Below are 14,233 nucleotides of genomic sequence, written 5' to 3'. Positions count from 1 at the left end.
CCCCCCCCCCCAAAACGGGCGTGGGCCGGGCCAGGCGGCCGGGTTCAATTTGCTGTCCACCTGGACTGAGTGAAGAGCGTCTCTCTCCGCAGGTGATGCGCGTCTGGCCCTGAAAGCCAGCGGTCGGGTCACCCTATTGGGCGGGGGGTGTGGGCGGGCACCGCAAGGCCTGCAGACCTGGATGAGGCCCAGCGGGGGAGACAGGAGGTTGGTGGCCGGCGTTAAGTGCTTGGGTGTCGCGGGCGTACGTCGACTCTGTCATTCTCGCCCTAGGCCAGTGAGGGGACTGGTGTCTCTTGCCTCTGGGTACCCAGAGGGACTGCTGCCCCGACGTCGGGGGCTGGGGGGGCAAACCCCGACCCCAGAGCCGCCCCTGCGGGGGGTGGGCCCGGAGGCTGGCCCTGGGGCGGAGCCTTTGGCCTGCAGGTGTTTCACGGGTGCTGTCGGGAAAGCCCACAGCTGGCGGCGAAAGCGGGGCCCCAGCCCCAGCCCCAGCCCCAGCCCCAGCCCCAGCCCCAGCCCCAGCGGCTTCCCGGAGGCGGCGAGGCGGCTGCCCCAGGGGCGCCCAGGGTCGGAGCGGCACCCCCGTGGCCTTGGCCCCCTGCGGCGGCCGGGGCTGTCGCAGTGGCAGGGGCACCTGCGCTTTGGGGGCCGGCCTGGAGGGGCCACGGTGCTGGGCGGAGTCACCCCCACCCCATGTGAGGGGGCGTCCCCCACACGGGGTCCCCCAGGGGAATCGAGGAAAGCAGTCGCCTTGTTCATTTCCTGCCTCACAAGAAGCTACTGTCCTTCCGGGAGCGGCTCCCCCACAGCAGCGTTTCTCAGAGCTGGTGTGTGACCAGTAGGGGACTCCGGGGCCCCCCAGCGCTGCCCCCGCGCCCTCCGTAGCTGGCGTGGTCACGGGGACTGTTTGTGTAGATGGAGCGTTTGTCGCCTTCACCACGCTGCCCAAGCGCTGCGGTCTGAACACTCAGGTGCTGAGCGCACGTGTCGGTTGCTGAGAGCGGCCTGCTTCCTCTGTAACGTTGCCGCTGGGACGTCCCCAGGTTTTTAAATACGGTGGGTGTGTTGCTGAGCCTCGGCGAGGAGCATGTGACAGGGTTGCTGGTACGAAGCAGCGTGGGGTGTGGTGGGCTTGGGCCCCCGAGTTAGGAGAGGGGTGTCCGTGTCCCAGGAAAATGGTGTGAGCAGCTCGGTGTGGGGATCCCTGTGGACTCATCAGCTTTGAGTGTTGTCCTGAGCTCGGTGGGGACCTGGGGTTCGGCTCATCGTGGGAGTGGGGGTCGAGCTCCAGAGAGGCCAGCCTGCTGCTGTGGGGCTGGCAGGAGGGGCCGCGGGCGCCCGGAGGCCGTGCCAAGTGTGCAGGTGGAAGATGTGTGGCGGGGGATGGAGAGGAGGGTGGGCGTAGGAGGTGTTGGCCATGGCACCCACGGGCCGGCGGGGCTGTGGGGCTGGGGGGCCAGGGGTAAGGAGCGAAAGGGCCGCCCAGGCACCTGGGGCGAGCGGGCTGGACGAAGGCGGAGCCTCTGAGCCGGGGATGGGTGCAGGGCGAGGAGCAGCAGCCTGTGCGGGCCTGCGGGTGCCTGGGGTCACGCGCTGCTGGGACGGGTTGCCCCCGTGTGGGGACCTGCCGCCAGCACCTCCCATGTGAGCCTTCAGTGGGCTGATGCCTGCTCCTGGGGGCAGTGGTAGAACCGAGGGGCCTAAGATTCGGGGGTGGGGGGGGCGCTGCTGTTCCCCAGCATGAACCAGCCCTGTCCGTGACTGCCCCCAGCCTGCGGCCAGTCTGGGGCCTCGCTTCAGGCTGCCCTGGAGAGGCCTCCCTCCCTGGCCCTCAGCCAGGCCTGTGTGAGTGGCGGGAGGGTCTCTGCTGGGCAGCTGCAGTGAGGCCGCCCCCGGGAATCCCATCCCGGGCAGGGCTGCCAGCGTCCCTGGCGAGTCGAGGCTGGCGGTGCAGCAGGGCCTGTGTTCCTGGAAGCAGCTCCAGAATAGTCGGGTGTCCCCGTGGGCGTGGAGCTGCCTGTCCTGCAGCTGAGGCTTCGCTCTCTGGGAAGTTAGCTGCCCAGTTTGCAGCGCTGCTTCTGGGCCCTGCACCCCTGTGCCCTGCTGGGTGGCTCTAGGTGCCCACCTGAGCTGCAGTCTGAGGAGTGCGGGGGTCAGGGAGTGGCCAGCTGGCCGGGGGAAGCGCAGGCAGTGGAGCTCCCGGCTCTAGTGTTCTAGACCCTCAGTGCCCCGTGGGCTCAGGGGGCCGGGGGACTGGAGGTTCAGGCAGAGGAGGGCGGGAGCCCCCTCCTTGGCGATGGGGCCTTTCCCTTGAAGGAGCCTCGCAGGGAGGGCCCCAGCGGGCGGCACTGGGTCCTGGGGCTCGGGTGCGCTCCTCCGGCCGGTCCTGCGCCCCCCTGGGGCCGGGCAGGTCAGTGACAGCCCAGCAGGGCCCCCAGCTGGCTCTGCCCCACTGTGAAGAAGCGTGGGCTGCGCCCGCCCAGAGGACAGTCCCTTGCAGCCCTCAGCCTGGATCCGTCGGGGGCGGGCACGGGGTGGGGGGGAGCCCAGCAGCCAGCTGAACCGGCACCAAGTGGCGGGATCTGGCCGGCGGCGTCGACTTCGGTGGTGAGGTGGGCACGCTTTTCTGAGGTCTCTGAGCCAGATGGGACGCCTTCCTGCGGGCTCCTGCCACGGCCAGCAGGCGACTTACATGTTTTCTTGAGACGTTTTTTTCCTCTTTTTTTAATCTTTACCTGAGAATAGTTTTTCAGTGCTTTTTGGGGGGGGGGGAAGAGAGAGAAACATCAGTGTAGCAGAAACATCAGTTGGTGGCACTCGCCGGCTCCCAGGCCAGGGACCCGACCCCACGGCCTCTGGGTGTGCGGACGACGCTCCCACCGCTGAGCTACCCGGCCAGGGCCCCTGAGACACATCGTACTGAGTCACTGTGTCGCGGGCACGCGCGTGTGTCCTCATTCAGCGCTCACGCTCGGCGAAGAGCCGTCGTGCCGACTCTTGGACAGAAGAGAAGGCGAGGCTCCGGCAAGGACACAGGCCTTTGGGGGCACTGCCAGGAGGTCGAGGTGCTTCTCAGGTTTGAGGACGCTCGTGGCTTCCCCTCAGCCTGTGTCCCTGCAGCCACCCCTGCGGGCCGGCCAGGCGGCCAGTCAGCGCCCTGCACGGGTTTTCTACAGCTCGGGGTCGTCTCTTCCGTGAAGCCTGCCCTGACCCTCCCCCGCACCCCGCTGGGAGCCAGGGGCCAGCAGTTCGGAGAGTCTGCCCCTGGCCGGCTGCCGCCCCCGTGGCTCTCATCTCGGTCCTCGGTCCTTCCACTCGTCCTGCCCCCGTTTTCTCGGTGGCATCAGCCCCTCTGGGTTGGTCTTCTTCACGTGTTGTCTGTCTCCCTCCTTAGACTCTGAACTTTCTTTCCAAAGGCAGGGCAGGCATCCCTTGGTCCCCACTGTGCTCTGGGGCTTGGGACAGTGCCTGACGCCGGGCGCACACACCATAGCCACACAGGGACTGAGCGAGTGGCGTTTCGGGGCGGGACCCGGCTGAGGGAGCCAGGCTTTGTGCTCGCAGCCTGGCCCGTCTCTGAGGGGCTTGGCCCCTGGGTCCCTGCCAGGGAACCGCAGGCAGGTTCACGTCACCCCAGACGTCGCAGCCGCCCACAGAGCCAGCAAACACACAGAGCCCCCGAGGGGACCCCACGGGGAGCTGTCTGGTGTGAGGGTGGTGGGTGGAGCAGCCACGCCCTGGGGGCACCGTGGGCTCCCTGCTGGGACGGGCTGGAGAGAGCTGACAAAGGGCTGCAGGGACAGAGCATCACGCCCCCAACTGTGGGCAGGCGGCACGCGCCCTGGCCTCCGCCCGCAGGGGCTGCGAGGTCCGGAACTGGGAGGTTTCTGGCTGTGACCCAAGGACACTTTTATTGGAGTTACAGAAACAGTCGGAGCTTGGCGTTAATATCGCCTAATTATGCCTCCTTTTCCTGACAGGGCTTGTGTGTATTTATGTACCTTTTAAATTGCATCTTCCAACACCCTCAGCGAGAAGCCATTTGAGAGGGAATCATCGTTTGTCTTCAGGCTGCAGGAACGGGGTCTGGGCGGGGCGTGCGGGACGCAGCGGGAGATCCTGGTTGTCGTGGGCGCCCCCCGGGGCCGGGGGGCTCCGGGCAGGGAGGCGGGGCGCGCTCCGTCACGCTGGCGCCAAGGCTGCTTCGGCGGCAGGAGCAGCCAGAGCCGCCAGAGCCACCGGGAGCCTGGCGGGCTTCCCTGGTCCGGGCGCGCGCGGTCCGCAGCTCCGGAGGAGAAGCCAGAGCCGGCCGCCCTTCCCTCCGCCGGGCAGGCGGCCCTTCCTGAGCCGCTCTCCGCGCTGCGCAAACGTGCGGCCCCGGACCCTTCGGGCCGCCGGGCTGGACGTGGGTCTGGACATGAGGAGCCGCCGGTGGAGAGGGGTTGCCCACGCTGCCGCCGCCCCTGGAGCCTTGTGACAGCGGGGACTTCCCTCCCGCGGGGCGGTCTGACTCGACCTGCTGGCAAGAGGCGGCCAGCAGAGGTCCCCTTCCTCCCGCAGTTTTTGGGGAGTGATCTTGAGGGGCTTGCTGGCCGCTTCAGACCTCGCGGACCCTGGTGGAATTTGCAGGCGGCCACGATGGTGCAAAATGTGATTCTGGTGTTTTTCCGCAGACGCCTGAGCCAAAGACCTGCCGTGGAAGAGCTGGAGAGGAGAAACATCCTGAAACGTGAGTAGCCGCGATGGCCCCGGTGTCCACGCACGCACGCACGCACGCACGCACACACGTGTGTGGGCTCAGGCTGGCTGACGAGCCGGCCTCCCCCCCGCGCGCCCGGCTCCGCGCCCCCGGCTCCGCGCCCCGCTCCGCGCCCCGCTCCGCGCTGTGTCCCCGAGAAGTCTGAGCCGCTGAGCGAGTGGGACAGCAAACCCCAAAGGAAAGTTAGTGTACCCAGAAACACCCCCCTTTAAGATAGGGGGCGGGGGGTCCTTCTCCTGACATGGCTGCTGACGCCCTGTCCGTGGGCCCCCAGTCAGTCCTGTAAGCAAACCCACGGGGCTGAGTCAGCACTGTTCCATGTGTCCAGTTCCAGGTGGGTTTCCCCAGCGGTTTCGAATGGGGGTCCTTCCATTTGAATGGGGCCCCTTCCATTTGAATGGGGCCGCAGACGTCACCGGCAAGGCTGGACAGGATCGGGATCCTGCCAGAGGACATGCCCCTCCCTGGGACAGGCAGGCCGCTCTGCGGACATGGAGGCCTGGGGAGTGCGCGTTCAGGACGCCCCTCCCGGCCCCGCACCGCCGGCCCGTGTGCCTGGTGAGGCACCTGGCTTGGCGCCGTGACCCAGACACAGGCCCCCACGGCAGAAGGGTGCATCCCGCTGGCCCGAGGCAGCGGCGGTTTGAGTGACGAAGCCCTCCCCGCAGTGCCTCTCAGCCCGCGGGTCCCTGGTGTCTGGACGGCGGCCTCCGCTCCTCAGGGCCGTTCCCGCGCCACGTCCTCCTGGGGCCTGGGCATTGAGGCCGTTCCCCTTTCCTCTTTCCAGGAGGAGACCCGCAGACGGTGTCGGGTTTGGTTCCCACCCTGTGGATGTGTTTCCACAAAGACCCGGCGCTGTCCCTCCGAGAGCAGCCCCGGGGCCGGCCCCTCCCCTCCCCTCCCCTCCCCTCCCCTCCCCTCCCCTGGTCTCCGAGGTTCGCTCCTGCACGGGACGCCGGGGACAGCTGCCCTGAGGGTTGGGGGTTCGCTGCTTTGCCTTTCGACTTGAGCTGGGACGGTGGCTGTTCCGCTCTGTGCGTGGGCCGCCTGTGCGGATGGAGGACAGGCTCTGCGTTGATGACATGCTCAGTCACGTGGGCAAGTGGAAAAGTCAGGCTAAGTTACTGGACACGTGACTCTTTAAAGATGGGCGTCCCTAGTCTGCAAAGCGCACCAGTCACAGGCGTCCTGCAGGCAGAGGTTCAGGACGCGAGTGGGACGAGGTCGGGCCCAGGCTCCAGCAGTGCCTCCGTCCGAGCGGTCTGCTGCCCACGGGCAGCGGGGCCTCTGTCCAGGGAGCCGCCCCCCGGGCCTCAGCGACCCGTCCTGTGTTGGGGGCCAGCTGGGGGTCCCCACCAGCCTTCGCGTCTGATTGTGCTGCTCTTAGCACATCGTGGCAGAGCTTCACAAGCAGGGTCTGAGCTTGGTGACTAGAGATGGCAGGGGACAGGCAGCGCTGCGCTTGCTTGCACAGCAGGGGAGGCGGGCGCGGGTGTCCTGTGTGTGGCTGTGGCAGGCCCATCCTCTGACGCATCCTGGCTCGGCAGGCGCCCCCCGCTGGTCAGCAGCACGTGTGTCTTGTCCCGTGTCTGGCCCGCAGGCCCCACGCACCCTTCAGACGCGCCTGCTCTGTGGCCTGTCCTGCTTGGAATCGCCCCGAGGGCGGCCGCCCCGGGCCACTGCCAGAGTGGGAGTGCAGGCCCGCGGCAGGGCTCTCAGCGCGCGGCCTGAGGACTCGGGCTCAAGAGCACAAGGCACGGCCGGCCCTGGCGCACGATGTCCTGAGCAGCGCAGTGCCCCCGCCCTGGGCAGGCGCGGTCCTTGGTGCCTCCGTCCCTCCCTCAGCCTCGCAGCGAAGCCCTGGCGTCTGCTCTGCTGCCCACCCCCGCCCCGGGAGGAGGCCGGGACCCAGCGGGGGCCGTAGCACCTCTCCATGTAACTCTTGGCAAGGGGCAGGGCTCAAGTTCACGCCCAGGTGGACGGGGGACTCGTGTGGGGCTGTCCAGTCCCCAGGCCCAGGGTGCCTTGGCTCTGGGGTTAGAGACGCGCCAACGTGTCGCTGCGTTGCTCGGTGTGGCTCAGGCTCCCAGGAGGGCTTCTTGGAGGTGGTGCCCAAAGGAGGCCTGGCGGGCACATCCGAAGCGCCCGCCGCGCTCCCGCGACCTTGGCGCCGATGCCGCCTGTGCCCACGACCCAAAAAGGAAGACCCGGGTTTTCCTCAGTGTTTGCACATGGAGGCTGTGCTTGGGAATCATCCGTCAGATTTATGAGAAAATCTAAAGAGTTGGCCTCATGTTGTCATGGAAGTTCCTCGGGGTTGGCCTTGTACCCGGTACTTCTGCCTTTTTGTCCCGGTTGTGTTATCAGCTCGCTGACTGGAGCTTGTGACTGGGGTGTCTCCTGGTCCGTTACTTGGATTCCCTTCATAAAGCACACGAACGCGAGGGGGCTTCTCCTTTCTAAAGAAAATCATGGACCGAGCAAGGGCTAGTGTGTTAAATATCCGTACACTTCGTCCCCCAAATGCACACAGGTTTGAAATTATTTATAGCTCATAAATTTTAATTTATTTTTTTAGAGCGAGGGGAAAGAAGCTGGGGAGAGAGGCGTGTAAGGAAGGGGAGAGAAACCGACTTGCTGTCCCACTGGCGGACGCGCCCTCGGTGGCTGCCTGCCTGTGCCCCCCGCCCTCCTCCCCCGGGCGTGGAGCCCGCCACCCGGGCGGACCGGGCGACGCTCGGCCCAGGGAGCGGCCCAGCCGGCCCGGAACGTGTGCGATGAAGGCAGATAGTGTGAGGCCACGTTAAGGGCAGGCAGCAGCGTTGGCCTTCCCGTAACTGGGGCACTGGGGCGTTTCTGGGCGCCTGACGCGGGCGGAGGCGGCGGCCACGCTCCGAGGAGGGCGCACGCCGCCCGGGTCAGGGAGCGCGGCTTTCTTTAGCAGCCAAGCGCCAGAAATAGGACATCCCTCATCTGTATCCCGGGGCACGGCATAGATTTTCCACTACATCGCAGCATTCCGCTCTATTTTTAGCTCCTAAGAGTAGGTGTGAGCGCCGCGTGAATGCTAATAGTCACAGCTCACAAGCCAAGCCAGCGCTGGTGAGAGACTGGGGCTCCGTGAGAAGGCGTTGCCACGGTGCCTCACGTTCTGGTTTCTGCCGCGGAGAGTCAGCTGGGTTCATGGGCATGTTTGCCTTGGAAATGCACCCTGAAGATATAAATTCCAGGCAAGCGTGTGTTGCCCAGAATCTAAAGAGGGTGTTCTTAGCGCGTGCTGGTTCACTAAAAATAAAAGTGTGGCTACCTAGTAAATGGAAGAGGAAAGAAAGCCAGCAGTTAGGGTTCTATTAATGTTCATTCATTCGCACGTGTGACTGTATGTTGTGTACACAGCTCCACCCACAGCGGCTTCTGTCTGCTGTCTCTGTCCCCAGATGCAAACCGACACACAAAGGCTCTCGGTTCCAGGGGCGGGGGAGAGGCTTCCTGCGTCTGCTGGGGCGGCGCTGACAGGGCGGCAGGTGCAGCCCCTCCCTCCCGCAGGTGTTTCTGGGTTCAGGGAGAGCGCAGTGTCCTGAGCAGTCACTGGCGAAGTGGGGAAAAAGAAACCGTGACGTGGCAAGGTGTCCTTGAGGCAGCCCCATGAGCCCCCGCCGGCTGCCCACGGTCCTGGCTCCTGCACGCAGTCCCCCGCCAGGCAGGGCGACCTGCCGACCTCCCGCTTCCCTTTTCTCTTCATCTCAGAGAGGAACGACCAGACGGAGCAGGAGGAAAGGCGAGAAATCAAGCAAAGGTTGACGAGAAAGGTACGGTCGCTGGAGCGTCTTATTTCCTGAACATTGAGGGACAGCAGGGGAGGGGAGAAGCCTGCCCGCAGCACGTGTGGCAGGTGGTGCGGGGCGCAGGGCCCCGCCCTTGGCCGGCCCGTGACGGCCCGTAGCCGCGGTCCTCACCCAGCGCAGGACCTGGCCTGGCGTGGCAGCGCCTCCCCGGCGGCCTTTCCCGTGTTCTTGGGAGGCCAGGTGTTGACGGGGCATTTTCTCCATTTGTCTGGGGTCATCGCACAAGGCCTCCGAGAGCACAGCTGGGTGTCCGGGCGTGGCCCCCCCAGCCTTCCCAGGAGCCTTGAGTGTGTCTGGAAGCTGCGGGGGCGGGACGCAGGGGTGGCCCGGGGGCCTGTGCGGGACTCAGGCGATGACAGTGGAACGGACCGCGGCTGGCGCAGGCGGCCGCCCTGCCGCCCTGGGCGCCCCCGTGCAGCCCAGGCGGCTCCAGAGGCCGGTCTGGTGGCGCCTCCCCTTCTGGTGTCACCGTCACCGTCAGCCTCGTAAATAAAACCTCGTCCTGGTGGAAATGAAGAGAAGCAGCCCCTTCGCTGAGCTTGCGCCGGGCTTGGCAGTGCTCGTCGCTGCCAGCGCTCTGACTTGGCCGTGGGCGTGTCTGACGCGCCTGAGGACGTCGAAGAGCGGCAGCGGCGCCCTCCAGTTTCCCCTGAGGAAACGAGTCGGCCCGTCCTCGAGCCTGTGCTCTGGGCCTGCGGCGGCGGGGACGAGCCCGGGGTGAGCTGTGTCCAGGGGCGGGGCTGGCTTTAAAGGAGCGAAACTTCAGCCCTCCCCGCACTCGGGGTGGTCTGCGTTAGGGGTCTCCGGGGACTGGCACGAGTAAGGCCCCTTTTTAGTGCAGCATCTTTTATTGCAAAATCCGCAGCGCGTGCCTCTGTAGCAGAACGCCGTCACACGGAAGCGTGCCGTGTGACACTGCAGGCGAAGTGTCCAAATCACAACTCTGCGCTATCGCAGCCAAGGCCATGGCCCCGCCAGCCGCACCCCAGCAGCCTGCCTTCTGCCGGGTCCGGAATTTTGCAGTTTCAGAGTTTTTGCTTCTCAGAAACGTGCTGTTCATTCCAAGGACTCTAAGGGCGCTAGTTTGGCGTGGGATACCTAACTCGCTGCGATGACCTTTCGTTTTAGCTTAATCAAAGGCCTACAGTTGATGAGCTAAGAGACAGAAAGATCCTGATACGGTTCAGTGACTACGTGGAAGTGGCGAAAGCCCAGGACTACGACAGGCGGGCGGACAAGCCCTGGACGCGGCTGTCGGCGGCAGACAAGGTACAGGCCAGGCCTGTCCGGGCTGGAGGGGGCCAGCCTCGTGGGAAAGGGCACGTCACGCCGGGAGTGTGTCCCCAGGCAGTGGCACCGCCCGCTATGAAACGAGGGCCACGCCTGACCAGGTGTTGGTTTCACGAAGTTAATCCAGGTCAGGGTCGTGTTTTCAGCTGGGACAGTGTGGCCCCAGGGACCCTTGGCCATGCCTGGGGACGATGTTGGTGTCGCCCGTGGGGGGTGCTGCTACTGGTCTCTAGTGGGTGGGGCCCGGGGGTGCCACTCAACACCTCGCAATGCACGGACGTCCCTCGACGGAACCTTCCAGTCCAAAGGGTCCAGGGTGGGGAAGCCAACAAGCCTGGCCTGGGGGTGAGCCAAAAGCTAGGCAGGGCTGGCCAGAGAGAGGCGAGCGGACAGGGCTTACAGAAAGGGGGCGACGGTGGGCACGGGAAGAGGCCCAGGAGCATTCAGGAGCCCGTGCGCGCTCCGGGCAGGGGCGGCTCCGGTCCCTCCGGCGCAGGAACCCCGGACCCCGCTGAGCGGTCTTTGCTGCACAGCCAGGCGGCGGGGAGAGTGCGGGGAGGCGGGGATCCCTGTGGCTGAGGGGCGCGTGAACGCCAGGCGCCCTCCTCTGCCCAGGGCTGGACCCTGCCTCGCGGCTGCTACTGCATATGGTCCTCCAAGCGATCCTGAGGGAGGGGTTGCCATCATCCCTGCGGAGACGCTGCTGAACAGGTGCCGTGGAAAGGGCGCGGCGCGGCAGCGTGGTCTGGCCCCCTGCCCCCAGTGGTCTCGCAGACTCCGGAAGCCGCCGGGGAGGGGCGGCCGGCCGGCTGGCCTGGCTCGACCAGTGAGAGTGCCGGGACCGCCAGTGGTCCCAGCTCTCTGTGCCGAGCAAGCGCGTGTGGGCGGTAAATGCAGGCATCTGGGCTCCGCGCCCACGCGGGCAAATGCGGGCAGGCGCTTCATGCAGGGCTGAATGTGGTCGCCCGCAGTCCACAAGCTCGCAGGGAAGCTGAGGACGAAGGATAAGTACTGGCAGCAGACCTGGGGAGCGTGGGAGCCCCCCAAACCCTCGACTCAGAGCCCGCCCTCACCCCCGGGGCCAGGCCGAACCTGCGTTCTCGCCCGGCCCGGAGGGCTCACCTGAGAGGGGCACTCGGCGAGCGTGGCCCGGACGAGAGGCACGGTGCCCCGCGTGCTACGACCGTGTTACTTTTCCAACGACACAAAACAAACGCATGCTGGACTTTGAGTGACATCTTTGCACGTTTACCAAAAGCTGTGTCGTATTTGTCGTCTTGGTGTCCCTGCTGGGTGAGTGCCCTAAGCTCAGCGCAGTTGATCCGTCTTGTCACGCGGCAGGGCGGGGCCCGCAGCGAACTCCGTGAACCCCGCAGCGTGGGCCAGCGCCGGCCTGGCAGCGCGCTAAAGCGAGCGAAAGCTGTTTCTTCTATTCTTTTTTGAAATATGTGACAAAATGACAAAAGTCAGCAAGCGTTAGGAATGGTGGTTACCCCGGAGCCATGACACTAATTTCCTGTGTTAACTTTTCAATGTCCCGTAAACCGAGGTGCTGTTTTTATATTTCAGGCAGCGATTAGGAAAGAGCTCAACGAGTACAAAAGTAACGAGATGGAGGTGCACGCGTCGAGCAAGCATTTGACCAGGTCAGATTCTGCTTGTGTGACTTTCATGACACTCATGGTATTTACTTAAGGAAAAGGCCACAAAGAACGATGCGTTCCGGTGAACAGATGCGGCATTTCTGCAGAGCGCTGGCTCGGACAGAGTGCGCCCCCTCAAACACGGTGCCCGTTGCAACAGTGTTCTGCGGGTCATCGTTTTAGGCGCTCCGTTAATTAGTGTATGTTTAAGAAAATCAGTCACAAGGCAATGACAGTAATTTGCCCGTGTGGATAATCCCCTCCTCTAACGGCCCCGCCCTCCCTGTTCCCGGACTCCCCACCTGCACCCATCCTTCACCCCCTGACCTTCCCCATCGTGTGTAATTTGTGTTCTTGCCTCTAACCCAAGCCCCCACTCCCCCAGGCCCAAAGGGCACGTGTCCTCTCTGCGAAGCCCTGAGCGCCTGCCCCGGGCGGACTCGGTTCCAGGGCCGAGGAGGGGGGCCCGCCTCCCCGGAGCCCCTGCTGCGGAGGGAGGGACTGGCTGGTGCCCGGGATCGGGCTGCGTCCTCAGCCCAGGGGGTGTCTCCTCTCGCTCTGCCCCGCGGTTCCTGGCGACAGCCGGGCCTTCTTGCTGGAGGGGAGTGGAGGCCGGCCACCTCCTTGGGTCCCAGGGCTGCACGCTCCGTCAGCACCCCTCCCCCTGACCGCGACGAGTAGTCACCCTGTGACGTGCTCGCCTGCCTTTCACCCCCAAGGGTGGCCCGGGGTGCAGCGAGCCTTTGATTTTAAAGCAGGCGCTTTGTCCTTTCTTCCCTGGTCTCAGGGCACTCGAGCCCCAGGTACAAACAGAAGGGAAGTCCTGCCTGAACCTGGCGTAGTGGACCCCTCTCCTTTCTGCTGGTCACCAAGTGGCCGCGGCCGTGGTCCTTCAGGGGGTTAGCTCTGTGAGGTCGGCGTGGCCGCGGCGCTGGGACTGCGTAGCGCGGAACTGTGTCCCACGGGGCAGCTTTCCGGAGGACCGGGGGAGGGAGAGGAGGCTGCGAGGGCGGGAGAACACGGTGCAGGGCAGCGGGCGGCTCCGCGGTTTGAACGTTTGCCCGAGGCTGGTGCGCATTGAGGAAGGGACGCATCGTCTCATGTTTGTTCAGAAAACCCAGAAACATTTAGGAAGTAAATACTCCCCAGTAAAATGTTCAAAATTATGTTCAACGTTCACTCTGTGTTAAACAGAGTGTCATGGGTACATATTCTGTGGTGATGTCAGAATGCTGAATACCTTTTCCTGTTACACGTCGTGGGGAGAGGTGTTTACTAAAGGCAGGTCTTTTCTCTGAGTCCCGGGCAGCAGCCCGAGGGGCCAGGGTTTGAGAGCCCGAAGCCCGGCCGGTGGGAGGTGACCAGGCTTCTGTGCTGCTGCGTGTCAGGGTTCGCTGTCAGGGTTTAAGTCAGAACTATTTTTAGTCACAGGAGATTTTCTTAAGTGTATCAAACGTGACCAACAAGACATCACCAACCCCGCAAAAACGAGCGAAGCTGTAACGCCAGCACGACCCCCCGTTGCCGGCTGCTTCGCCCCACGGCCTCGGGCTGAGCAGAGCCCTGCCGCTCCGCGCATGGCGCGCCCTGCGCGCTCAAGGGCTTCGGCCGCAGCGTCCGAGTGGCGGCCTAGGCGCTCCCTGGGACTCAGGGTGTCGTCCCTTCGGGGACTAGCGGGCCCTGGGAGCGGGGCCCTCTGGGGCGCCGCCCGCACTGCAGCCGACGCGGGGTTTCCGAGCTGGACCTCTGAGCAGCGTAGCAACAGGTTTCTTTTGTGAAAGTCTCAGCAATTTTAACTTAGAAACTTACAACCTTATGTTTCCCCCCACCCCCCCCAACAATTTCTAGATTCCACAGGCCATAGAGATTTTCTTCTGAGAAGAATTTGTGTTTAATTTTTGATACCAACACTGAACACTCATCAGGGAACTTTCCTGAAGCTCCGCTCGACTCCCCGCCATGTTGCGAGAAGAGCGGACGGCGGCCCACGCAGGCGGGGTCCGGCGCACCGGTCTCGGGGCGACGCCAGGACACGCCCCTCTGGCATCCGAGGGGTGGACCGACCGGGTCGGCCGAGACCCAGAGAACCTGCCGGAGGAAAGCGGTTTGCCCTCGAGCCTGGTTCTCCGTTCCGCGGCCTGGCAGAGGACGGGCGCCGTGCATGTGCGGGCTCAGCGCCCGGGCCTTGGCGCGAGGGGCCTGTGACGCAGGCATTGGGTGTTACGTTGAAGAGACATTTTTCTTCTGATTATGGTTGAGTTGAGGACTCTTTAAGTTCATGTTCCACAAAATGATTTACTGTATTATACTTTTCCTTTTTTATATAATGTCTAACAAAAATACAGCTGCGACATTTTGATTCCTGTTAATTTTGTTCTTTAATTAAATGACTACTTATTGCAGGAAATGGACCTGGGCTTTATATTTTCTTGGGGTCGGATAAGAGCTTTGTTTGAACGGTACTTGTTCTATGAAACAAGTGAAATTTTATTATTTTTAAATCCAAACACATAAAAGAAAATTCCAACTTTCTGTGGGTTTTTAAATTATTGATGGATTTTTTGGAGAGAGGGAGAGAAAAGGAAATCGGTTTTTGTTCCACTTATTTATGCATTTGTTGGTTGAGTTTTGCATGTGCCCTGACTGGGGATTGAACTCGCGTTCTTGGCGTAGGGGCGATGCTCTGACCAGCG

The 14,233-nt window shown here is 63.9% G+C and overlaps 1 protein-coding gene across 2 annotated transcripts in view; it reads left to right on the top strand.

Annotated features, from left to right (window-relative positions):
• Window positions 1-13,877, top strand: part of PHACTR3 (phosphatase and actin regulator 3) — a 126,992-nt gene extending 113,115 nt beyond the window's left edge. For both annotated transcript variants that reach the window (XM_054573341.1, XM_054573340.1), the window contains exons 9-13: window positions 4,677-4,732; window positions 8,510-8,571; window positions 9,736-9,876; window positions 11,467-11,543; window positions 13,389-13,877. In XM_054573341.1, the coding sequence (XP_054429316.1) occupies window positions 4,677-4,732; window positions 8,510-8,571; window positions 9,736-9,876; window positions 11,467-11,543; window positions 13,389-13,404 (352 nt within the window). In that variant the 3' untranslated portion in view covers window positions 13,405-13,877. The remainder of the gene's footprint in view (window positions 1-4,676; window positions 4,733-8,509; window positions 8,572-9,735; window positions 9,877-11,466; window positions 11,544-13,388) is intronic.
• The last annotated feature ends 356 nt before the right edge of the window (window positions 13,878-14,233 follow it).

Source organism: Pteronotus mesoamericanus, unplaced genomic scaffold (assembly GCF_021234165.1).
Source record: "Pteronotus mesoamericanus isolate MK-2021 breed Mesoamerican mustached bat unplaced genomic scaffold, CSHL_Meso_final contig_25, whole genome shotgun sequence".
In the NCBI taxonomy this organism is placed as follows: domain Eukaryota; kingdom Metazoa; phylum Chordata; class Mammalia; order Chiroptera; family Mormoopidae; genus Pteronotus; species Pteronotus mesoamericanus.
Note: the sequence above shows the minus strand (reverse complement) of the source record. Positions and strands in the feature narration are given on the sequence as shown.